Source organism: Babylonia areolata, chromosome 12 (genome assembly GCF_041734735.1).
Source record: "Babylonia areolata isolate BAREFJ2019XMU chromosome 12, ASM4173473v1, whole genome shotgun sequence".
NCBI lineage: Eukaryota > Metazoa > Mollusca > Gastropoda > Neogastropoda > Buccinidae > Babylonia > Babylonia areolata.
In genome coordinates this window covers 39,290,619-39,315,517 of record NC_134887.1, presented here as the reverse complement: position 1 = coordinate 39,315,517, position 24,899 = coordinate 39,290,619, and the positions used below count along the sequence as shown (strand labels likewise).

The window sequence follows — 24,899 nt, the reverse complement described above, 5'->3', positions numbered from 1 at the left end:
ATCTCCACCCTTCACCCACCAGGCGCCGTCACCATGATTCGAACCCGGGACCCTCAGATTGAAAGTCCAACGCTTTAACCACTTGGCTATTGCGCCCGTCAAAATTATGACAAAAAGTCTCACTGAATTGTTTTGTACAGATGTAGTTCCAATTAACGAACAGTGTTTCTGTTGTTCAGTGCTCTAAGTTGACCCAATCAGAACGGACTTGGCCCTGTGTCACAGAGAAACAGAGAGAGACAGGGAAAGAGAGGTGGAGTGAGAAGAGACAAAGAAGGAGAGATGAACGCCAGAGAATCGACAGACAGGCAGAAAGTACGAAAAAAAACTTAGCCGTATGAAGAGCACAGGAACAGGAGTCATGATGGCTGCCGGAAAAAGAGGGCACTAGCCAGAGGGACAAAGGGGAGGTTACCTACTTCCGGGAGGTTATCGGCCGGAGTTGCTTTCGTTTTCTCTGTATAGGCGGATAGTAGTTTGCACAGGACAGGAATGTCAGACCCCTGCCAGAGTCTGCACTAGTTGGGTCACGGTAAGTATGTTATTTAAACGTAATTTTAGATAGAAAATTTCCTTTTTCAAGCAGTCTTTTACATTACGTACTCCATATTCTGTATTCTTTCAACTGACTTCTGTTTCCTTTGTGGGTGTGTGCACGCGTGCATGCGTACATATCTGTAAGGGTGTGTTTTAGGGTGTGGGGGGGAGGGGGGATGGGGTTGATTGATGTGTGGGTATTGTGTTAATGCTAATTGCTTTTTCACCTCAGAAAGCTCTGTATGAATATATTCTCATGATGATGATTATTATTTTCAATAAAATGTATGTGGAGTGATGGCCTAGAGGTAACGCGTCCGCTTAGGAAGCGAGAGAATCTGAGCGCGCTGGTTCGAATAACAGCTCAGCCGCCGATATTTTCTTCCCCTCCACTAGACCTTGAGTGGTGGTCTGGACGCTAGTCATTCGGATGAGACGATAAACCGAGGTCCCGTGTGCAGCATGCACTTGGCGCACGTAAAAGAACCCACGGCAACAAAAGGGTTGTTCCTGGCAAAATTCTGTGGAAAAATCCACTTCGATAGGAAAAACAAATAAAACTGCACACAGGAAAAAATACAAAAAAAATGGGTGGCACTGTAGTGTAGCGACGTGCTCTCCCTGGGGAGAGCAGCCCAAATTTCACACAGAGAAATCTGTTGTGATGAGAAGAAATACATATAAATACTTTTTTTTTTTTTTTTTTTCATCTTTGACAGTGCCAAGCTGCTGCTCTGGATGAGGTGTCTGGAAATTCCAAAGAGGTGAGTGTTGTTGTTGGTTTCTTTTTCATTGTGTTTGTTTTTTGAGTTTGGGGGTTACTATGAAAACAAAACTAAGGTACATGGGTGCTGCCCCTTACCATGAACATGCTAAACTGTCAGGGTGCTGCCCCCTTACCATGAACATGCTAAACTGTCAGGGTGCTGCCCCCTTACCATGAACATGCTAAACTGTCAGGGTGCCGCCCCCTTACCATGAACATGCTAAACTGTCAGGGTGCTGCCCCTTACCATGAACATGCTGAACTGTCAGGGTGCTGCCCCTTACCATGAACATGCTGAATTGTCAGGGTGCTGCCCCTTACCATGAACATGTTAAACTGTCAGGGTGCTGCCCCTTACCATGAACATGCTAAACAGTCAGGGTGCTGCCCCTTACCATGAACATGCTGAACTGTCAGGGTGCTGCCCCTTACCATGAACATGCTGAACAGTCAGGGTGCTGCCCCTTACCATGAACATGCTGAACTGTCAGGGTGCTGCCCCTTACCATGAACATGCTAAACTGTCAGGGTGCTGCCCCTTACCATGAACATGCTGAACTGTCAGGGTGCTGCCCCTTACCATGAACATGCTGAACAGTCAGGGTGCTGCCCCTTACCATGAACATGCTGAACAGTCAGGGTGCTGCCCCTTACCGTGAACATGCTAAACTGTCAGGGTGCTGCCGCTTACCATGAACATGCTGAACAGTCAGGGTGCTGCCCCTTACCATGAACATGCTGAAACTGTCAGGGTGCTGCCCCTTACCATGAACATGCTGAACAGTCAGGGTGCTGCCCCTTACCATGAACATGCTAAACTGTCAGGGTGCTGCCCCTTACCATGAACATGCTAAACAGTCAGGGTGCTGCCCCTTACCATGAACATGCTAAACTGTCAGGGTGCTGCCCCTTACCATGAACATGCTGAACAGTCAGGGTGCTGCCCCTTACCATGAACATGCTAAACTGTCAGGGTGCTGCCCCCTTACCATGGACATGCTAAACTGTCAGGGTGCTGCCCCTTACCATGAACATGCTGAAGAGTCAGGGTGCTGCCCCTTACCATGAACATGCTGAACTGTCAGGGTGCTGACCCTTACCAAGAACATGCTAAACTGTCAGGGTGCTGCCCCTTACCAAGAACATGCTAAACTGTCAGGGTGCTGCCCCCTTACCATGAACATGCTAAACTGTCAGGGTGATGCCCCCTTACCATGAACATGCTAAACAGTCAGGGTGCTGCCCCCTTACCATGAACATGCTGAACAGTCAGGGTGCTGCCCCTTACCATGAACATGCTGAACAGTCAGGGTGCTGCCCCCTTACCATGAACATGCTGAACAGTCATGGTGCTGCCCCTTACCATGAACATGCTGAACAGTCAGGGTGCTGCCCCCTTACCATGAACATGCTGAACAGTCAGGGTGCTGCCCCCTTACCATGAACATGCTGAACAGTCAGGGTGCTGCCCCTTACCATGAACATGCTAAACTGTCAGGGTGCTGCCCCTTACCATGAGCATGCTGAACTGTCAGGGTGCTGCCCCCTTACCATGAGCATGCTGAACTGTCAGGGTGCTGCCTTACCATGAACATGCTAAACTCAGGATGCTGCACCTTACCATGAACATGCTAAACTCTCATCCCCCTCTCCCTGTTCTTCCTCCCTCAAACACACAAGCATGCTCTGCATATTATTATTTTACAACAGCAATTTTTATTTTCCATGCGTATAGATTAATGCTTATGTTGTATCATTGTTTCTATTAAAGAAATGAATGTTGTTTTGATAAAGAAATGAAGGTTTTTTTTTCTATAAAAATGACCCACAACAACTACAAATGAGTATGTGTTGGTTTGGATTGGATTGGATTATATAGTAATTTTGGTATCGCACTATTTCATATTGTATTCCATTGCATTGTATTAAATTCTATTCCATTCAGTTCTGTTTTATTGTATTCAGTAAAGAAATGAATGGTGTTGTTTCTTTAAAGAACTCAGTGATAGTTTTGAAAAAAATAAAATAAATAAAAAGGACGTTGAAAGAAATTGAGCATTTTTTTTGTCCACATGAAACTGAACTGCACTTTTCACACAGCACCCCGACTGAAAGCAGACGGGGGGAGGTACAGGATCCACCATGAACAGTGCTGCAGCCTGTTCATTCCCCCTCTGCTTTTTACCAGGGGTGAGGAGAGAAGATGGCCGTAACAGCCAAGTGGTTAAAACTCTGGACTCTCAGTCTGAGGGTCCCAGGTTCGAATCATGGTCACGGCACCCAGTGGGCCAAGTGTGTAGATTTTTCCAATTTTCCATGTGCACAGCTGTGTGTGAAGCATGGCTGATGGAGGTTGACGTTTTGTGTGTGTTGCACAGTGTTTCCAGCGCTACACGACGGCCCAGGTCCTACTGCACAGCCTGGCCCAGATGACCCGCAACGACCACGACAAGCTGCTGCTGGAGAAGTGTGAGTCTCCCTGCCTTGTTTTGTTGGCTTGCTTCCTGCTTCATGGGTGTTGATGTTGTGAAAGTGAAAGCCCACCAGTGTGTGTGTGTGTGGGCCAGTCTGTCTTTGTTGATATCATCCCAATTCACCTGTCGCTGAACTAGTGATCCTGATTTGCCTGTTCCTGATTGGCCCATTCTCAAAAAGAGGAAGGTGGCAGAATGGTTAAGATGCTCACTGCCAATACAGAAGAGTCTGTGAGAGTCCAGGTTCGAATCCCATTCTTGTCTTTTCTCCCAAGTCTGACTGGACGATCAAACCAAGCATCTCGTCAGTCGGATGAGATAATAAACCGAGGTCCCGTGTGCAGCACACACTTTGGTGCACTGAAAAAGAACCCATGGGAACGAGAAAGTTGTCCTCTGGCAAAATTCTGTAGCAGAAATCCACTCTGATAGATACACAAATATCAGCGTCTAAAGACGCATCGCCGCGGTCCCTATCAGGAGGAATCATGAGCTCCGGGCCTGGGAGAGTCTCTTGCCGAGTATCAGTCCCAGCATCATGATCCCTGCCTTCGTAGGATGGCATACGAGGCATGGTACCGCGCGTAGGCACCCAGCGAAAATTCGATCCCCAACAGAGAAAGGAAAGACAGGATCGACTCAGAGGTAGAAAAAAATGAACGAATCGAGGGGGCCGAGTCGAAACGAGTACACAGAATGTAAGAAAAATATACAGACAAGCCGCATGCAACAAAATAAGGCCAAATGAACACGCTTAATAGCCAAAAAAAAGCGTAAGACGAGACAGAGTGAAAACCTGACAAGATGGTGTGGAGAGCCTTGGCCAAAGGAATGATTCAGCGCTTATAGCTTCTAGAGGTGTTTGATTGGCTAAGAGCGGACCGGGCAAAGAGGGGCGTCTTTTCACTGTTAGCCGCGCAAAATTTGGCCAAGCAGAGCAAACCGATAGGCCTAGTTTGCATCAGTTTGACATGGTAAGTATATGTATCACCAAACATGGAGTATAATACAAACTCCTCCTATTATATGCATGCACTCAAGGCCTGGCTAAGCGTTTTGGGTTACGCTGCTGGCATCTGCCTAACAAATGTGGTGTAGCGTATATCGATATGTCCGAACACAGTGACCGCATCCTTGAGAAATTGAAACTGAAACTATGAAACTCGTCCATTCCCAATTCAGCAACCACAGAATTGGTTGATTCTGATTCGCCTACTTCAGTTTGCCAATGTACTCAATTGTGACGACAGTCTCGATGTTTGAATGGCAAAATTTGTTCACCTCTCTTGCTGTGGATGAACTCCCATCCTTGCAACGCTGACAAAGATTAATTCCAAATGGAATTGTTTGATATTTGCTCGGACTTCACTATTTCAAGTGCTTGAGAATTACAAATGTTCATAGGCGCTGATTGTGCTGTCTGTGTACGAACGTACTTTAACACAGATGGATTGTGTTTGCGTGTTTGAGTGAGAGAGAGAAAGAGAGGCTGAATAGGTGAAATGGGAAAACTCAAGAGGTCATTTATGGTGGTGGCACGATCAAAATGAAAAATGTTTGCCGAAGTCTCGCACTCCTCCACCCCCCACCCCACCCCTTCACTTTCTAGATCAGTTGCCTTGTGTGAGTGTGTGTGTGAGTGTGTTGTTTGCTGTTGATTGTTCCTGGTTGTTGTTGTTTCTGTGTGTGGGTGATGCTGTGAACACACAACCAAAGTGTGGAAACATTTTTACGTGCCCAACTACAAGTCAGGTTCGTTCTTTCTTGCCTGTCTCTTCTCTCTCTCCCCGTCTCCCTCTCTCTTGCTCCGGTAAACACCAGCATCTCCCTCTCTCTTACTCCACTAAACACCAGCATCTCCCTCTCTTTTACACCACTAAACACCAGCATCTCCCTCTCTCTTACTCCACTAAACACCAGCATCTCCCTCACTTTTACTCCGGTAAACACCAGCATCTCCCTCTCTCTTACTCCGGTAAACACCAGCATCTCCCTCTCTCTTACTCCACTAAACACCAGCATCTCTCTCTCTCTTACTCCACTAAACACCAGCATCTCTCTCACTTTTACTCCACTAAACACCAGCATCTCCCTCTCTCTTACACCACTAAACACCAGCATCTCCCTCTCTCTTACTCCACTAAACACCAGCATCTCCCTCTCTCTTACTCCACTAAACACCAGCATCTCCCTCTCTCTTACTCCACTAAACACCAGCATCTCCCTCTCTTTTACACCACTAAACACCAGCATCTCCCTCTCTCTTACTCACTGACCCAATGCTTTTCTGTTTTTTTACGATAAAGCACAGATTCCCTTCTTTGTAAGCAGCTTTTGAAGAGAGGAGTTTTCTTTCCCCCTCATTTATAAAAAACAATAAACAACAAACAGACTCCTTTTAACACTTAAATACATAGGCATTTATCTGAGATTACATAAGAACAACTCCCTGCTTCATCTAACGTTGCCACATGCGAGCACCATGCAGCTGCTCATTCTTACTCGCAACTTTAGCACAGGGTCCCGCTCCTCACCTGTCTCTCACCTAAACACTGCATCTCCCTCTCTCCCCCCTCTCACTAACACGATCATCTCCCTGTTTTTGTGGACTATCCTCGGGGTCGTCCCGCCTCTCACACCACAACACACAGCATAACGCCGTTAACCCCAACGTTCCCATGTTGCCTATCTCTCTTATCCATCATGACAAAAACCAACAACTTCCTTTTTACACACTAAACAACTGAAGCATTGCACTTGCTATTTTATCATCTTCATAAAACGAGTGGATCCTCTTCACTTACTATTAACACACCATCATTGAGCAGCTGTGTTAGCTCAGTAACAGGACTAGCTTCTCCTTTCTTACTCCATTAAACTCGGCAGTCTCCTCTTACTCCATAAAACACAATTCCATCTCTCTCTTTACTCCACTAATACACCAGCATCTCCCTCTCTCTTACTCATAAACACCAGCATCTCCCTCTCTCTTACTCCACTAAACACCAGCATCTCCCTCTCTTTTACACCACTAAACACCAGCATCTCCCTCTCTTTTACACCACTAAACACCAGCATCTCCCTCTCTCTCTTACTCCACTAAACACCAGCATCTCCCTCTTACTCCACTAAACACTAGCATCTCCCTCTCTCTTACTCCACTAAACACCAGCATCTCCCTCTCTCTTACTCCACTAAACACCAGCATCTCCCTCTCTCTTACTTCACTAAACACCAGCATCTCCCTCTCTCTTACTCCACTAAACACCAGCATCTCCCTCTCTTACTCCACTGAGCACCAGCATCTCCCTCTCTTACTCCACTGAGCACCAGCATCTCCCTCTCTTACTCCACTGAGCACCAGCATCTCCCTCTCTTACTCCACTAAACACCAGCATCTCCCTCTCTCTCTTACTCCACTAAACACCAGCATCTCCCTCTCTTACTCCATTGAGCGCCAGCATCTCCCTCTCTTACTCCACTAAACACCAGCATCTCCCTCTCTCTTACTCCACTGAGCACCAGCATCTCCCTCTCTCTCTTACTCCACTAAACACCAGCATCTCCCTCTCTCTCTTACTCCACTAAACACCAGCATCTCCCTCTCTCTCTTACTCCACTAAACACCAGCATCTCCCTCTCTCTTACTCCACTAAACACCAGCATCTCCCTCTCTCTCTTACTCCACTAAACACCAGCATCTCCCTCTCTCTTACTCCACTGAGCACCAGGACATGTACATACTTTTGCCTTCACAGATCGAAGAAGCGTGGAGATGCGTCTGCACAACATAGGCCTGGCCAGCATGCAGTACCCCTGCGACTCCTGCTCATGATGCTTCCGGCTTCCTCTTTCTCCTCCTCCTCCTCCTCGTCCTCCTCCCCCACAACTTCCTCCCATCACCGGGGTCTCCTGGCATTCCTGACGGCCAGAGCGTGGCATTCCCAGTCACCCTCACGGTACCACCTTTCATCCTGGCACAACGGGGGTTACCATCTTCTCAGCAATTTAGGTCGTTTACTTTTGAGAATGAGGGGAGTTGGGGCCACACCGCCTGAGACTGACCCAGAGTTGTTGTTTTTTTTGTTGGGTTTTTTTTTTGAGTCGATGGGGAATGTGTGAGGAGTATGTGTGTTGTGAAGTGGTGTGGTGTTACACCTTTTCGGAATACTAGTAAGGGGCAGCTTTTTGAAGAGAGGTAGGTTTTGGGTTTTGCTGGTAGGATAACCCACCTCAGTTTATAGGGGAAAAAAATAAACAACAAAAAGAGCTGCTTTTAAAACGTTTTTTTTTTTTTTTTTTTTTAATGTATACATGTGGAGGTGGGGCAGTTTATCAGTGAGATGTGACATGTGATAGAACTTTTAACTCCGCTGCATAATCAAGTCATGGGAACGTTGCCAGTCATGCGAGTCCTCATGCAGGGCGTGCTCATTCTTCAAGCTGGTGGCTGACAGAGGCCGCTGTGTGCATGTGTGGGGGTCGGGAGTGGTCAGCAGCACCTTCCTCACCTGTCTCTGCACCTGGAACACTGTGGACATTCCCCCTTCCCTCCCCCCTCTCCTCCACACCTGGATTCTGATCTCCCAGGTGTGTGTGTGTGTGTGTGACTGTCCTCGGCGTCCAGTCCAAGACGCGGCTCATGCACACACACACAGCACAACAAACGCCGGAAACGCCAACGTTCTTCCATGTGTGTGTATATGTGTATATATAACCATCATGAACAAGAAAGGCCAACAACTCATGTATCTCAACAAACAAAATCTGGGAAGAAATGGCATTGTCACTTGTGTTGAATATCGTATCATCTGTCAGATATATGAGGGAGAAGGTGAGGGTGAGATCACAATCATTACGACATGAAGTTTGTGTTAGCATCATCCCAGCATTGAGCAGTGGGCGTGTACTAGGTACGATGTGATTGGAGATTCGGTTATCATTCTCCATAGTAAAACTTCGTGCAAGGGTCTCACTATCGTTCATGACCATAGTTGTGTGCAACAATTGCAGTGCTGTTTCTTCTTTCTTTTTCTTTTTTTTTCTTGTTACGTTTTTTTGTGTGTTTTTTTTATATTTAGAAATGTGGTTGTGTACTGTTTCTTCTTCAATTTTTTTTTTTTTTGTGCTCGTTTCATCGTTGGTGATCACCCATCTCTGAGTTCTTTGGAATGACGAAACATCAACATTTTGTGTGTGACTACTGTTTGAATTCTTTTGGAATGACTAACATGAACATTTTATGTGAGTCTGAATTCTTTTGAAATGAAATAACCATGACCATTTTGTGTGACTGCCAGTAGAGGATTCTGCACGGTGTCTGAATCAAGATCAAAACTTGACAACCCGCGGTGTGTGAGTCGACAGTGAAAATATCAATCATCAGCCTTCGTTGGGAGCCAGTTCTCATTCTTGATTTCTCATGTGTGTGTGTGTGTGTGTGAACAGTGTGATAAAAACAGAGTCACTGCCGGACCTTGCCACAATGCGTGGAGGATTGGACGAGGTGGCACTGGATTGATTGACAGTGACTTCAGTGCACAGTCTGGAGTGGTAGTTGCCCAGGATGCTCCCTTCGCCTTCATCAAGACATTACCCACAATGCATTTGCCTTCATCCAGTGGAAAATCACTTCCCGAAATGCACCACTTTCATCCTTCAGAAGGTGATCATGAATCAGAACGATTGCATCATGGCCTTCATCGAGGTGTATATCAAATACCAGTACCTCAGAAAATGTCGCCTTCATCGGGGGGAGGGGGGGGGGACCATTACCCACAATGCATCGCCTTCATCACGTTCCATTCCAAGTCTGTCATTGGCTGAGAAGGTGTGTAACTTTTCAGAGCAAGACAGAACCATGATGCATCATCCAAGTATCACCTCGTGTATTGCACCACTTCAATCAGTCAGTGTGATCGTCAACGGCCCTGGGAGTGGGAGCCGTTGTGTGAGGGGTGTGGTGATGAAGAGAATCATTGTCACTGTCTGTGTCAACAGGAGCTAAGTGGGCACATAGTGACGTGCTAAAACTGCTGGTTCTAACGTACTGTGGGTAACAAAATGGACTGGTGTGGTACGGCCAAATCAGTGCATCGTTTTGCATTGACACTACTTTATCAGGGATCATGAACAATAAGATGTAAAAAAAAAAACCAAAAAAACCCTAAGAAAACTGGGTGTGTTTCGATTGTCTGTCCTCCATGTGGACAACAAAATAAAACAAAACAAAAATGTTATCAGTGTCTGCATGATTGGTTCTAGTGTTTTTTCAAATGATATATCTTTGACCCTATATGTGTCGCCATGACGTCTAGCGTGTTTTTTGTTGTTGTTGTTGTTTTTTTAGGCTGCCTGTGTTTGATGAAGGGTTCCTGTTATCCAGGGTACTGTATGTTGTGGTCTTCAAACCAATGCCGTATTTAGCTCTGAACCTTATGTTGCACATTTATGTTGGTTCGTTTTGCTCCAGTATTACATTTTATACAGACACAAAATTGTGTGTGTGTGTGTGTGTGAAAATGTTTGTGAGCTGTCGTCAAAAGGAAAGGCCAATCATCACAGTTATTTTTCAGCCACACATGGGGCCCTTTAGCAGCTGCAAAACTTGTGTTGAAATCAACAAGTAAGATTACGTCTTGTTTTGCAGTCATTTGATTTGTATGTTTGATTGTTTGATCTCCATTTTAAAGCATTTCTGCTTCCATTTTTTTCTTTTTCTTATAAAAAAAAAGGTATTGTTTTTTGATAAATTGTTGTTTTATTGTCTTTTACACATGACAAGCTCACACATAGAGCATGTAACTTGTAAGAAAGAGTTTTATGTGTGTGCGCGCATGCATCTGTGCGTGTGTATATGTGTGTATGAGTGTATCTTTCCGTGAGCGAGTGATATATGTGGACATTTTTGCCAGTACAGGAAGCTTGCAAGTTTCAGTAATGTTTGCGATGATTCGGTTATTCGTTGATCAGTTTTTATTCTACTGATTGCTTCGTTTATTTCTTTGTTGTTTCTGCCCCTTTTAAATGTTCTTCTCTTCCCCAGCTGACTCAAAGAAAGCTTACAATAGTGGGGCTGTCTTGCCCTCAGTGTACTGTTAGCTCTTGTGTCTGTGAGTGTAGGGTGCATGTATATATTTGTTGGGTGGACAGTCAAACAGTCTCTAATACAGATAGTGATTTCTCCACCAACAGCAATGGACTCATTTTGACGCGTGGTACACAGTTTGATCATGGATATGTAATTGCAGTGTCTGTTGACAAAAAATTAGTCTTTTCCCCATTATTTAACCTTAGTTTAGCATTGTAAGGACAAAGCTTCAGTTTTACATTTAGCATTTACAGTTAGACTTACCTAAAAAAAATAGGGGAAAAGAGGACGGTGTTTCTCAGCTTGCCAAATACAAGAAAAGACAAAAATATATCCACTGCCCTGCCCAGTCTTATTCTAGTCGTCGTCACTAGCTAACAACATGTGGAGGTGAGGGGAGGGTGGGGGGAGGGGTGGGAGGGGGGGCAGTTAGTTCAAACCATCAAGAGAAAACAAAAAGGTGTTGCAGAAAGAACTTGTTTGATCTGGAACTAAACTGAAGTCTGATGAAAGAGGGTGAAACAGAGTTTTTAGATAATTCCTAGACTGTGTTCGGCTGAGGATTGACCAGCAGTGCTGTCAGTCGTAAGCTTTTTTCAAACATGACCCTCCTGAGAGAGGTTTTGACCAAAGATCATGATGACTATTGTGATGATGATAATGTGTGATAATGCATACAGGAACATTGCACAATTCACTTTTACCATTATTTACATGTCACCATTGTTTACCATAATCAAATAGCATTGCCATGATTTACATGTCACAACTGTTTACCTTAATTTACTTGTTACACACATTCTTTTCTTTTTTTCCTTTTTAGCATCTTTTACAAGTCATACAAATGGTTAATATAATTTACAAATATTTTTCTCTCCATTTTTTACAGTCTACAAGGTACTCATAGCGTAAGTTGCACAAACCAGATCAAGAAAAGAAGAAGAAAAAAGTTGAAAACAATCCATGTTTAGGCGCTGCAAGTGGAAAAGTTCAACAAATTGTACAAAGGGTCAGTCAGTATCTGAGGCAGAGACAGAAGAAAGAAGGGAAATTTTACTTCACTTGAGTTCACAGAAATACACACTTCACCTTATGCAACGGTTCTTTCAAGCTGACCAGAAAAAGAAATGTTTAGTCAGAAGAGAACAAGACTTATTCTGTCATGCCAGTCAGTTTCTCAAGCGGTCTTCAAATGTTCCTGTAAAGCTGAAGATTGCATAAAAAGCGTCTCTCCTCAGTTTTGGGATCAAGCCATGCTTTATCCACCATTGCTAGCAAACCAGTGAAGGCTGAATTGAAGCTGTGACATTTTGATGTGAATTCGTTTGTGTTATCTATCGTTGTGGCTTCTGATGTTCACAGCATAATCAGTTAATCAAGGTGCTGGTTGTGTAATTTGCTGCCCCTTGCAGTACGGAGTACCAGTGCATTTTTCAAGGTTGGACTGGCCAGGAATTTGAAAAAAAAAAAAGTGAGGATATCTACTGATACTTATAATGGTAGTCTTTCGGGATGAGACAAAGAGACTGGGGGTCCCTTTTGCATGCAGGCTTGCACTTACCGCAGGTAAAAGAACCCATAGCAATGAAGGGGATGTCTTGGCAAAATTCTTTAGAAAAGTCAACTTTTATAGCAAAACATATACACTTGCAGATGGAAAAAAGAAAAGAAAAAGGTGGGGAGGCGAGGGGGGGGGGGGTAGTCCCCCTCAGAACTGTGGTGAACCACTCTTCCGGGGGAGAGCAACCCAGATTTTATTTTACTCAGAGAAATTTGTTGTTACATTGAAGTGAAAATTATTCAGGGGTAAGATAGGTGACGGGAGCTGGATCAAATCATCATTTTTTTTGCACATGCTCTGTGTACAGTTTCAGTTTCAGTAGCTCAAGGAGGCATCACTGCGTTCGGACAAATCCATATACGCTACACCACATCTGCCAAGCAGATGCCTGACCAGCAGCGTAACCCAACGCGCTTAGTCAGGCCTTGAGGGGGGAAAAAAAAAGATAAATACACAAAAAAAGAACCACCACTAATAATAATATGTATAAGGCGCAAAAACCTGATGAAGCCAACCACAAGCGTACAAAAATAAATAAATAAATAATAATAAAAATTAAATTAAATTAAATAAATAAATAATAATAATACAACCCTGTGGGACAATGCCTGGATGGATCATAGCTGGTCATTGTTGACAGTGAAATTACATCGTTATTTGCCATGTATTGAGCAGGCACTCACAGAGGGTGGATTTCATAATCTGTTGAAGTGAATTAATCATGCTATCAGTGTCTGTGGGTCAGATTGTCAGGTCAGGGAAATAAATGTGAAATATTCAGTCATTAAGATGGTTCTGTTGGTTTAACAGAGGTGTGTTAGACAGGGTGAGTAGATCTGGTCAAAAATCGTCTGGAATAGTCATGTCGACAATCTGTAGTGGAAATTAACCTCAGTTATGACTGCAGGATTTGATTTATATCCATTTTTTTCTTTGATTTTATTTAGATATATATATATATATATATATGCTATTTCCCCCCTCAGATATCATTTGTTTGATGAAAATCAAGATACTTGTCCTTCATAAGTCTTTTAATGTGTAAGTAACCTTTTTTCTTGGGGGGGGGGGGGGAGGGGGGATTGCTTATTGATAATCTTAGTGGCTTTAGTCAGTCTTGACGAGACTAAATTAAAAACATGCAATACTTAATATCGTCTCAGCAATTTTTTTTTTTTTTTTTTTTTTTTTTTAAATAATCCAGAGCACATAACATCGTCAATGAATAAGTTTTTTTTATAGAAACATGAGTTGTGGTACCTATGTGTGTTGTCACTGAAATAAGAGTGATGAAGTATTTGTTCCACTTCTGTGACTTTGCCGTCGTTTTAATCCAGACATGTGTGGGCAGATTCGCTGTTTTTGTCTCCCATCCGAATGTTGACATTGTTTGTGTTTGCTGTGCGTATAATCTATGTATGTGTTTGTGTTTGTTGTGTGTATAATCCATGTATGTGTTTTGTGTTTGTAGTGTGTATATTGCCTGTCTTCTTTGGCCAGACGACCCTTGCCGTGTTTTTATCTATGATCTGAATGTACCTTAATCCTCTGTAAAGTGTTGATTATGGTGATGTTACTGGTGTGAGCAGCCTGTAGAGAGAGGAAAGTGTGTTGGAGATCAGGGAGAGAGAGATTTGCTATCATTATCAGAAAGACGTTGGGAAATGACGTTTGATGAATGTGAAACATGCAAGTGCTCTTTACAGTCTGTGTGGACAGGGTTTTTAAAAAAAAAAACTTTTTGCCTTTGTCACAGTTTATAGACTGATGTATTGCAGGTTCATCCTCTCACTGTGAGTTGACTGTATCTAGTGTCATGCGATTTCAGATTTTATTCTGAATATTTGAGTCTGAATATTCACTGGTTGGTTTATGGAAGCCTTGAAGACAGTAATCCAGAATGTTGGAAAGACAAGGGGTCTCTGAAATCCAAACCGACTTGTTGTTTTTGGGGGGGGGGGGGGGGGGGGTTTCAAACTTTTGTTCCGTTTCTGACAGGTTTGATCCATTCGAGAGATCATTTCAGAGAAAGAGTAGAACAACTAAATTGAGAATACCAGTAGTGTGGTGAAAGGAAGACTGGAAAGCTGTGTATTACAACCAGAAGGTGATTGTAATGATCCATTAGCTCTGTATGTGTGTGTGTGTGTTGTATTATATACAAAATTCATAAAACGTTAAGGACCACAGACGTTTTCCTGAAGACGGCTGATATCTATATCTATCCTTCTTCTTCTTGTTCACTGATAGGCGTTAATGCGTGGTGGTGTTGTGTTTCCTTAGAGTGAGACCCAGCACCTCCATCTTCAGAATACTGGGGGAAGGGGGTTGGGGGGGGGGGGGCTAAGTTTGGCTAAGGCTGCGAATTTCATAGCTGACCATCATATCTGAGGGCTGTCCCCCTGTCCACTACCTGGGGACCTGCAGGGACGGTGATGGTTGACCCGCTACTGAGTTTGTAGTAGCCTGTCCCTGGCTGATGGCTATTAATTTAGAACTACCCTCAGTTTGCTGATGAACTCTCACTCACATAGTTGAGCAACAGAGAAAGCACAGCCCATGGTTTTGTCTGACAGGAATCCGTTATCAATGGAGTGTTGGGTTTTTGGGAAAATCTAGTCCAGGCAGAGACTGAAAGGCATTCGTATAAAACGCTACTTCATGGCTGTGTCTGTTGGTGTCAAGGAATCAGTTTGTGAAGGACAACATTCATGGTTGATGGTAGGACCAGGACAGTGTGTGTGAAATGATGTGGATGGATTTAGTCAGTCATGCTCACACCAGATTTCTTTTTTTTCTTCTTCTTTATTTCTTTTCCATTCTCAAGATTTCTGTTTTCCAAGAGTGAACCTTGTCCCCTGATAGGACCGTTCCCCCCCCCCACCCCCATTCTCTTCCTTACTCCCAGTTCCGATTCTTTACACTAATTACAGTTATCTTTCAACCTCTCCATCATCTCCCTCACCCTCTTTTAACTTCAAGAGCTCAGTTATTGTTGTTGTTGTTTTTCAGTTGTGGTACTTGTTTTTTGTTGTGGTTGGGTTTTTGTTGTTGTTGTTGTTTTTGTTTTTTCCATGTTGTAGCAAGAAGGTGTGTACAGTTTTTGCTGAACATAGTCTTTTATATTTATAACCTTTTTGAATATTTGGTGGTATTATTATTACTGTGTTGATGATCTTCAGACATGTTCATATCGATAACTTGTTGTTATTGTCAACTGATAAACTGATTTTGTTATTGTCAGTTGTTTTGTTTGTATTCAGATTTTTTCTTTTACCAGCTGTTTCCAAACATGACGATGCACATGTGCATAATGATAATTATACTATACCCATCTGATCCAAGCAAAACTGATAGTTTGCTCACAGTTTGGTTTGTCATCTTTGCGTTTCTATGCAATACCGTCATTGGCAAACAGTGGTGTGCCATCCACATTATTCGTATAGCTCCCAACAGACCTGTGACCAGTGTTCTGTGGGATCTGTTGGTTAAAAAGGTAGACTGCCGTGTTCAGATTTTTTTTTCCGCCCCAGCTTTGTTGAAATGGACAGTATGTTTGTGCTTGTGGTCAGTTGAACTGGATATCATTGACAGATGCTGTGTGGCAAGACGTTTTTAAGTGTCTTGAGTCAGTTGAGAGGTTTGCTGTTATATTGAAATTTGTATTACATTTTTGAACATAGATGACTTCTTTTTTTTCTTTTTTTTCAAGGTCCAAAATACAGATGAGAAATAAAAATCATTGTATAGAAGTAAATAGTTATATATTTCACTGTCTGATATGAGTGTTAAAAGGGGGTGGGGTTGTGGGTGAAGTCCACACAAGAAGAAAAGGAAAAGAGTCACACACTATATCACAAGGGTTTCATTGCTTTTGCAGTCTTATGTGAAAATAAATCAAAGTCAGATTTTTAAAACAGTGTAATCTGTTTGAGCAGTCTTATGTGAAAATAATCAAAGTCAGATTTTTAAAACATTGTAATCTGTTTGAGCAGTCTTATGTGAAAATAAATCAAAGTCAGATTTTTAAAACAATGTAATCTGTTTGAAAAAGGGACAGTGGAAATCAGAACCTTACACATTTGCTCACAGTATTAAGAAATGCAATTAAAAAAAACAACAGAAAAACGCTGTTCTTGGGTCACTTCATTGTGGCAGTTGTCTTCATTCTTTTCCGTTCATAGTCTATTAAAGCATTTGTAGGTTGTTTGTGTTATAACATACATGTTATGTCTGTGCACAAAGGCATGCAGTGTGTGTGTGTGTGTGTGTGTGCATGCATGTGTGTTTTAAGATAAAAGATGTACAACAGAGTTTGTGCAGTGATATTCATTACAGATCTATATACTTCATGTTTAAAATACATTTAAAGAAGAAAAAAATTTTAAACATGAAAAAAAAGAAAAGAAAAAAAAAAAACCCAGACCAGCAGCAGATGGATAATCTGGATAACAAGGTCAGGCAATAATCATGTTTAGTTCCGTATCTTCTCTGCTGCCATGCCCGTTATTACCTCCTTGTCGTCATACATGTATGTATGTATGTCCATGTGCACACATGCATGCGATATGCAAACACATGTGCACTCTCTTCCCCCCCTCAGCCCCCCAGACCCCCCCAAACCACACACACACACATGCACTTGCACAAACTGCATTTCATTGGACGTTTTGTCTCAGGGGTTTCAGTTGCAATAAAATTGGTATTTTAAGGTTTAGGTTTGTTTTTCACACACAGTGACACACACACACACAGTGACACACACACACATAATTTATTTTAACGCAAGAGAGGGGCTTGTGGGAATTTTAACCATCTTCAGCAGGGTTGCAAGTGTTTTTTTTTTGTTTGTTTGTTTGTTTTTGCTTTTCATTCTTTCATAACATTTTGCAGACTAAATTTTCTTGCTTGATATTATCTATAGTTTGGTTACATAGCACGCTCTTTAGAAGATGAACAAACTTTTTTTTTTTTTTTTTAAAGATTTGTGATATATGCTTGTTGGTGTAACATCTGTGTCGGTGACTTTTGTGGTCTGCTCTGCTCGCTGTTTGCTTAATGCAAGAAGACGGGGTGTTGGTTCGAATGGAGGAGGGATGGGATAAGAATATTATATATATATATATTGTCTATTTTTTGGAAAAGGCTTTGTCATCAAAGTAGGTGGAGACTTATTTTGAAGATTCTGATGGCATAATCTTTCTTTCAGTTCTCCTCCTTCATATTTTGTAAACTTTTTTTGTTTGTTTGTTATAAGAGTAAAAAAAGAAAAAAAGAAAAAAAAAGAAAAGAAAATTAAAAAAAGGAGGAGAACCATGAATCAGTGATTCAAGGAGAAATACAGACAGAAAGGACGAAGTGAAATTTGTAACATTCCCTTTTTGTTCTCCTTTTTGAACCAGTTTGATTGAAATTAGGATGTCAGCGTGTCACCATGGTATGTTGCACACTGGATCACACATTTTGATATCAAGTGTGAAGAAACTAATGTGTAGTTTTTGTGTGTGTGTTTTTTTTGGGGTTTTTTTTTTCTCTCTCTCTCTCCTTCTCTCTCGTCCCATTCAGCAGAGACTGCAGAGTGTAATGAGAAGCAGATTTGTCTTCAGCCAGCACTTCTTTTATGCAAAAAATGTGACCCACGTTTTTACTTTGTACATATATAGATTTGCTGTCCTGTTTGGGAGGGGGGGGGGAAGCAGCATGGAAAACATACAGCCACCAGTATTTTGTGGAAACCTTACATCCTGACCCTTCTTTCCACTGCCCATTAACATCATCATGACGTAAATCATTGTGTCCACTTTGTTTTGAGATCAGATGCATCCCAAATGTCTTTACGAAAATATCAATCAGAATGGTAAACCTTAGATTGGGATAAGACACATATTCACACACACACACACACACTCAAAATCCCACAGATGATTATCAAATTGCAAAAAAGAAAAAAAGCATTATTACATCGGTCAAGACCTGACATCTTTATATATATATATATATATATATATATATATATATATATATATTTTTTTTTTTTTTTTTTTTTTTTTTTTTTTTTAAGAAAAAGCTATTGATTTCAAGTTGGAGCTTTTTTAAGTGCTGGCTGTTGACACATATGGTAACATAAAATTTGGCTGCGCTTGTGGAACTAGTTTTTCCTGTTCACATCCCTTCCTCCCTCCCCCAGTGCCCCCAACGTTATTCTGCGACATAATTCTGTTGCATTTGGTATGGACAGTTTCATTGACATTGTGGGCTGAAAGTTCTATTCTTATAAGCAAAAGCATGGTTTCTTTAATCATTCAAATCATGTAAACAAGAATATGATAAATTTAACTCTAATCATGTAAGCAAAAAAGCGTGGTTTGTTTGAACCTGAATGAATTACTTGCAGGGTGAAACCGGTTGTGGATAGTGTCTATAAAAACTTTTTACACATGTTATGAAGTACACTTTTTAAAAAAACAAAACAACAAAAAACTTTGACTTATTGAATGATATTGTCATGTAATGTCGGAAAACATAAAATAAAAGTACCAGTTTTATATATGTATATGTAAACATAACAAGTCTGGTATTTTTAGGAAAGGGTTTCGTCATCAAAGTAGGTATACACATATTTTGAAGATTCTGACTTCTTTACTGGATGGCATAATCTTACTTCTTCTTCATTTTTATCAAACAATTTTTGATGATATTTGATTAAAAAAAGAAAGAAGAAGAAGAAAATAAAACAAGATTGGCTTCTGTCCTGGGGGTACGATTGGTAATCCTTCAGAGGGCATGACTGCCAAGGCAGCTGGTCCTCAGAAAAATCAAAATGCTTTTCACTGAATATGTTTGTGAATTTATAAAAATAATTATTAAAAAAAAAAAAAAAAAAAAAGCTACTGCCAGACATTTTCTTTTTCCTCCAGATTTTCTGAAAGTGGTGTGTTGTCTTCAGTTGAACTAAATGATTGTGTGTCACATTTTATGAAAATCACTTATTTCTTCTCATGGTAAGTTGAACCAGGAATACCTTAAATTAATGAGCTAATCACAAAATAAAATGATTATAATTATGTAAAAAGTTTTACTCTTGGGAAGGGGGGAGGGCAGGGATTTTGAGGATGCTAATTAAAACTATGTTCTCCAATCCAGGAGTATTTTTTAACAGCTATTATTAATGGGAGCATTTATTAGAGAGTCACTGATTAAATGTTCACAACAAAGATATGTAAAGAACACTTGTTGTCATCCTCCTTTTTTCACTTGGAGTCGTGATCCAAATCAAAAGGATTCAAAAGGATTGGGGCAGGTTTCAGTTTGTTTTTGGTGCTGTTAGTTCATACCATCTACTACTTGTCGATTTCATTACTGGATTTGAAAATAATATACATTTAGACTTGTTGATGTTGATGTTTATTTTTAAAAAATACTAGCTGGGGTGATAACCAAACTTGTTCTTCTTCAACCCTCTGTTCCATGATTAAAAAAAAAAAGAAATGGAAAAAATGTCGGATTCTTGTGCATGTGTGCAGGTGCTTGTGTGTGTGTGTGTGTCTGTGTTCTCTGGAAATGTTTGTTTGAGAACCTTGATAACGTGTGTGTTTGTATGCGTGTGTGTGTGTGTGTGAGAGAGAGAGAGACGTGTGTGTGTGTGTGTTAGTATCACTCAGTCTCTGCGCATTTGTGAGTCGGGTGAACGTGGGCATGCACAGTACAGTTTTGTGTGTGCGTTTTGTATTCACACTGACGGGCGCAATAGCCGAGTGGTTAAAGCGTTGGACTGTCAATCTGAGGGTCCCGGGTTCGAATCACGGTGGCGGCGCCTGGTGGGTAAAGGGTGGAGATTTTTACGATCTCCCAGGTCAACATATGTGCAGACCTGCTAGTGCCTGAACCCCCTTCGTGTGTATATGCAAGCAGAAGATCAAATACGCACGTTAAAGATCCTGTAATCCATGTCAGCGTTCGGTGGGTTATGGAAACAAGAACATACCCAGCATGCACACCCCCGAAAACGGAGTATGGCTGCCTACATGGCGGGGTAAAGAACGGTCATACACATAAAAACCCACTCGTGTGCATACGAGTGAACGCAGAAGAAGAAGAAGTATTCACACTAAGTGCTCATTTTCTCTTTCTCAAAAAGCACTCTGCATCATGATTGATAATGATTTATTACCTTTGTTATAAAAAAAAAAAACCCAACTGAGATCTAAAGCTTCTAGTGCAAAATGCTTCCTGATTAATGAAATATCAATACATAAAAAATTCTAATGCAAAAAACATACATATATCTTTAAAAGAAAAAGCATAAATACTGGAACAATCTATTATACTTCTGCCTTCAGCACTCATACCCTAATTACATCTTGTATGCATTTAACACCTTTCATCATATCATCATTAAGGCTTTAAAAACTCATCCACAAGTTATTTGTACATATAATCATCATGCTCAAAACATCGAAATGTCATCAGTAAAGAATGTTCTCTCACGCACATGCACACACACACATAAAACATACACATATTAAATCTTGTATGCATGTAACATCTTTCACCATACCATCATAAAAGGCTTCAAAAACTCATCCACAAGTTATTTATACATATAATCATCGTGCTCAAAACATCAAAATGTTATTAGTAAAGAATATTAGTCTGTCACACACACGCACACACAAAACAGCATTCCTCAGAGTTTTTGTTTTTACTCGCATAGCTCATGGTCAACTTTTTAACCAATCTTGAAACAGCTTAATCAACCTTTTTAGAATCCTTGGGCTGCCCATATGACAAGATTACTCAGCCCAGCCATGTACACTTTGCTACCACAGCGATGAAATAACTCGTCACTGAAATATTCTGACTTCTCCCTGGTTTGTATCGAGTTCGTTAACAAAAACACTGGTAGCTTTAGCTTCGGGAATCTTTCTAGATTCTATTGATTGCTAGAAACCCCAGCTATGTCATGAGCTGATCCTTTACTTGAACAATTTGGTTGGGTTACTGGCTGTGTCTTGACTCACTCGTTGCACGCTCAGCAAAATGGCGACACTCGGCTCAAGCTGTGTGATTGAGGTGCACCAAAACGACTAAAATCGTTTTCTTTCGCTGTTGCTCAGAAAGAACTGAAGCGTCCACAACTACAGGAAGAAGAAGAGAGTGAACTTTATCAGATGATTCGACAGAAAATAAAGGGAGCAGTGAAGAGATTGGCAAGAGAGAACTAGTCTTTAGCTGTTACTCAGAAAGAACTTTCACTTTCACTGCGTTGACGGCCACAATCATCAATTTGATTTTTACGCCGTTTTTGTTGGGTTGCGATGAAAGAAAAACAAACTACAGAAAGCGACAGACCTATTAGTGAGGATGAAAACCTAGTCCTACTCTAAGTGGGTTCTCCGGCAGGCTACTATCACTTCACTTTTCGCCCTTCCGAGCTAGCCGGTCCCTTGCTGATCTAAGACAGCAGGGCCCCAAAAATAAATTTTAAAAACCCAAAAGTATTGGGGTAAGAGAGGGGGTGGGGAGGAGGAGGGGGGGTAGGGGACCTATTATCTAATTAACTACTGACTGGGGGTCACCCTAGACTTAAAGGTGTCCAAAGTGTCTGCTGCCATAGCTGTTTCAGGCAGGTTGTTCCAGTCACGTATCGTTCATACAACTACAGGAAGAAGAAGAGAGTGAACTTTTATCAGATGATTCAACAGAAAATAAAGGGAGCAGTGAAGAGACTGGCAAGATCGATGAACAGTGAGTGACAGCTGTGTAGAGCAGACTCTGCCACCATGACAGAGGGATGCTACCCTTCTTCTTCTTCTGCGTTCACTCGTATGCACACGAGTGGGCTTTTACGTGCATGACCGTTTTTACCCCGCCATGTAGGCAGCCATACTCCGTTTTTGGGGGTGTGCATGCTGGGTATGTTCTTGTTTCCATAACCCACCAAACGCTGACATGGATTACAGGATCTTTAACGTGCGTATTTGATCTTCTGCTTGCATATACACACGAAGGGGGTTCAGGCACTAGCAGGTCTGCACATATGTTGACCTGGGAGATCGTAAAAATCTCCACCCGTTACCCACCAGGTGCCGTCACCGTGATTCGAACCCGGGACCCTCAGATTGACAGTCCAACGCTTTAACCACTCGGCTATTGCGCCCGTCAGGGATGCTACCCAAATAGCAGCAGTACACAGAGGGAGGTGTAACAAGCAGAGAGAAGCCGCACTGACTCGCTGAGGAGAAAAAGAGCCACACGCAAGTCAAATTCTGATAACCAAGCAGCATCTGCCTATATCTGTCCAACATGCAGTAGAGATTGCCACTCCAGCATCGGTCTACACAGCCACAGCAGGAAGTGCAATGCCCGGCAGTGACTACATTTCTGGTGCAGCTATCGTCTCTCGAGACGGAAGGAGGCCGATGACGACACAGAGGAAGCGACAATCTTAACACTGAATCAACGCAGAGGAGGCGTAGAGGTAGAAATAGGATGAGGGGACTGAGGGTTAAATGGACAATGTGCACTCGAGGGGTGTGGCGTGGGGGGCGGGGGGGGGAGGGAAGAGGAGGGGGGCAGAGGCTCAGGGGGCGTGTCCTTACCGTGTTTGAGAGGATCAATGTGGGGCCAACAAGCAACATTCACGACTTTACTGGTTACAGAGGACTGAAAAAGACACACACAACGCAGACAACTGCACTGACTTTTTCTCCTCTTTTTATAGATGACAATCTAAATCAGAAATCTGCTAAGGAAGCCAGTTTGTATGCACAGCAGACACTCAAACAGGTGCAGGCGAATCCAGGCAGGCAGAAAAAAAACAAACCAAACTGTACTCCAGACTATGAGCATGGACAGATATAAATGTTTTTGAAATGAAACAGTTCTTGGGTCTGACTTTACTGATGGGCATGATGATTTTTTTTCAAGAAAAATGATTTGACTGAAAGGACTGGACAGTCACATCTATGTCGATCGTTACCACTTAAAGTAGTCACAATGAATCGTGTATGTCTCTTTTCTGGTATAATTTGTGCGTACAGTTATCAACCATTTGTCCTGATATTATCGTATTACTGTGCAAATAACCTGACTAATATTGATAATGAACAATCTGACAAAAAAAACCCACTTGTTTTAAAGATTATTGCATGTCTTTTGAAAAATACAAAATTAGAAAAACGTCATGTGTTTTCCATTCTTTAATCATATCATCTTTCAGAAAATTTATACTTTTATGGGTCTCTCTCCAATGATAAAGCACACAGAGATTTTTTTGAAAATATACACCCATATTTTGTGAAAAAACCCTGGCATAAAGATTTCACTCAAATCTTATTTCCCAGGCAGTGAAAGGGTTAAATCTACCCAAATATACTATTTGCCTTTTTGGTTTTTCTTAAGAGATTATTGGAAAGAAAAAACAAAAACAAATTACAATAAACACACTCACTGAAAACATTATTACAGTATTACAGCTTGAAATCCATCATCTGGGGGCTGAAATGAAGGCTTCAAGCTAAAATACTAAGGGTTCTGTCCATCTGAAGAACGAGAAGAAGAAAAAATACTGGGTTTTTTGTTTTACACCCACTTCCAACACAACCATATCTGCTACATTTTGATATACTCAGTAGTGTGTAACCCTCATGAACATCAACAGAAACACGGCAGTTGATCAACAACAACATTACTTTAATTTTCTGCCAAACGTCTATGGTCAATATTGTCGTCATGTGGCAAACCAAACAAAATTCTAGCCAGTTCTTTCCACACTGTACATCCTGGCTGTCAATAACTTTGCTTTACAACAGACACACACACACAGACACACACACACAGAGACACACACACACACACAAAACGCTTCTAAATCGAGTCATAATTTCCTGAAAAATTGTTTCAAATACCCTGCCAAGGCAGTCACCATTCACAAAGAAAGTTTCGGCAACCACGTGACCAGCCAGACTATTGTTTTTTGTTTTTTTTTAGATGACCCCTGGACCGTGCCAAAAACCGCTGTCGAGGGTGAAAGGCTTAATTCCACCCCGCCACAACAACCCATGTGAAAAGCTCAGCAGTCACCTTGTGGGCCACATGCCCCTGTTTTCTTGGTGAGAAGGGGAGTGGAGGGGAGGGGGTGGGGGGGTTGTGGACTGCAAGCTTTTTGTTGTTGTCGTTCCTTGATGCATTCATATAATTTTTTTTAAAAGAAGAAAAAAAACAGCACTTATAGTTCAAAATTTCCTTTCATACCTTTATACCACACACAGAAAATGGGCACCTTTAGATCAAAGAGGTGGATGCCACTGATCACCATTCTCCACCTCAGCCCACCTAGCAGGCGGGCAAAGAAACCTGTTTATTTCAACCAGTTCATCACCTCATTATTATGCATCAAACTGCTAGGTAAGGGAAGTAACTCCAACTTAACTTCCTTCCTCACTGGCATGCCAAGTTTCACTCAAAAAA

At 41.8% G+C, this 24,899-nt stretch overlaps 1 protein-coding gene across 1 annotated transcript in view; it reads left to right on the top strand.

The window, feature by feature from the left end:
- Positions 1-11,222, top strand: part of LOC143287924 (serine/threonine-protein kinase unc-51-like) — a 62,904-nt gene extending 51,682 nt beyond the window's left edge. Inside the window, exons 25-27 of the mRNA XM_076596167.1 lie at positions 1,257-1,301; positions 3,682-3,772; positions 7,536-11,222. Of these exons, the coding sequence (XP_076452282.1) occupies positions 1,257-1,301; positions 3,682-3,772; positions 7,536-7,612 (213 nt within the window). The 3' untranslated portion in view covers positions 7,613-11,222. The remainder of the gene's footprint in view (positions 1-1,256; positions 1,302-3,681; positions 3,773-7,535) is intronic.
- The last annotated feature ends 13,677 nt before the right edge of the window (positions 11,223-24,899 follow it).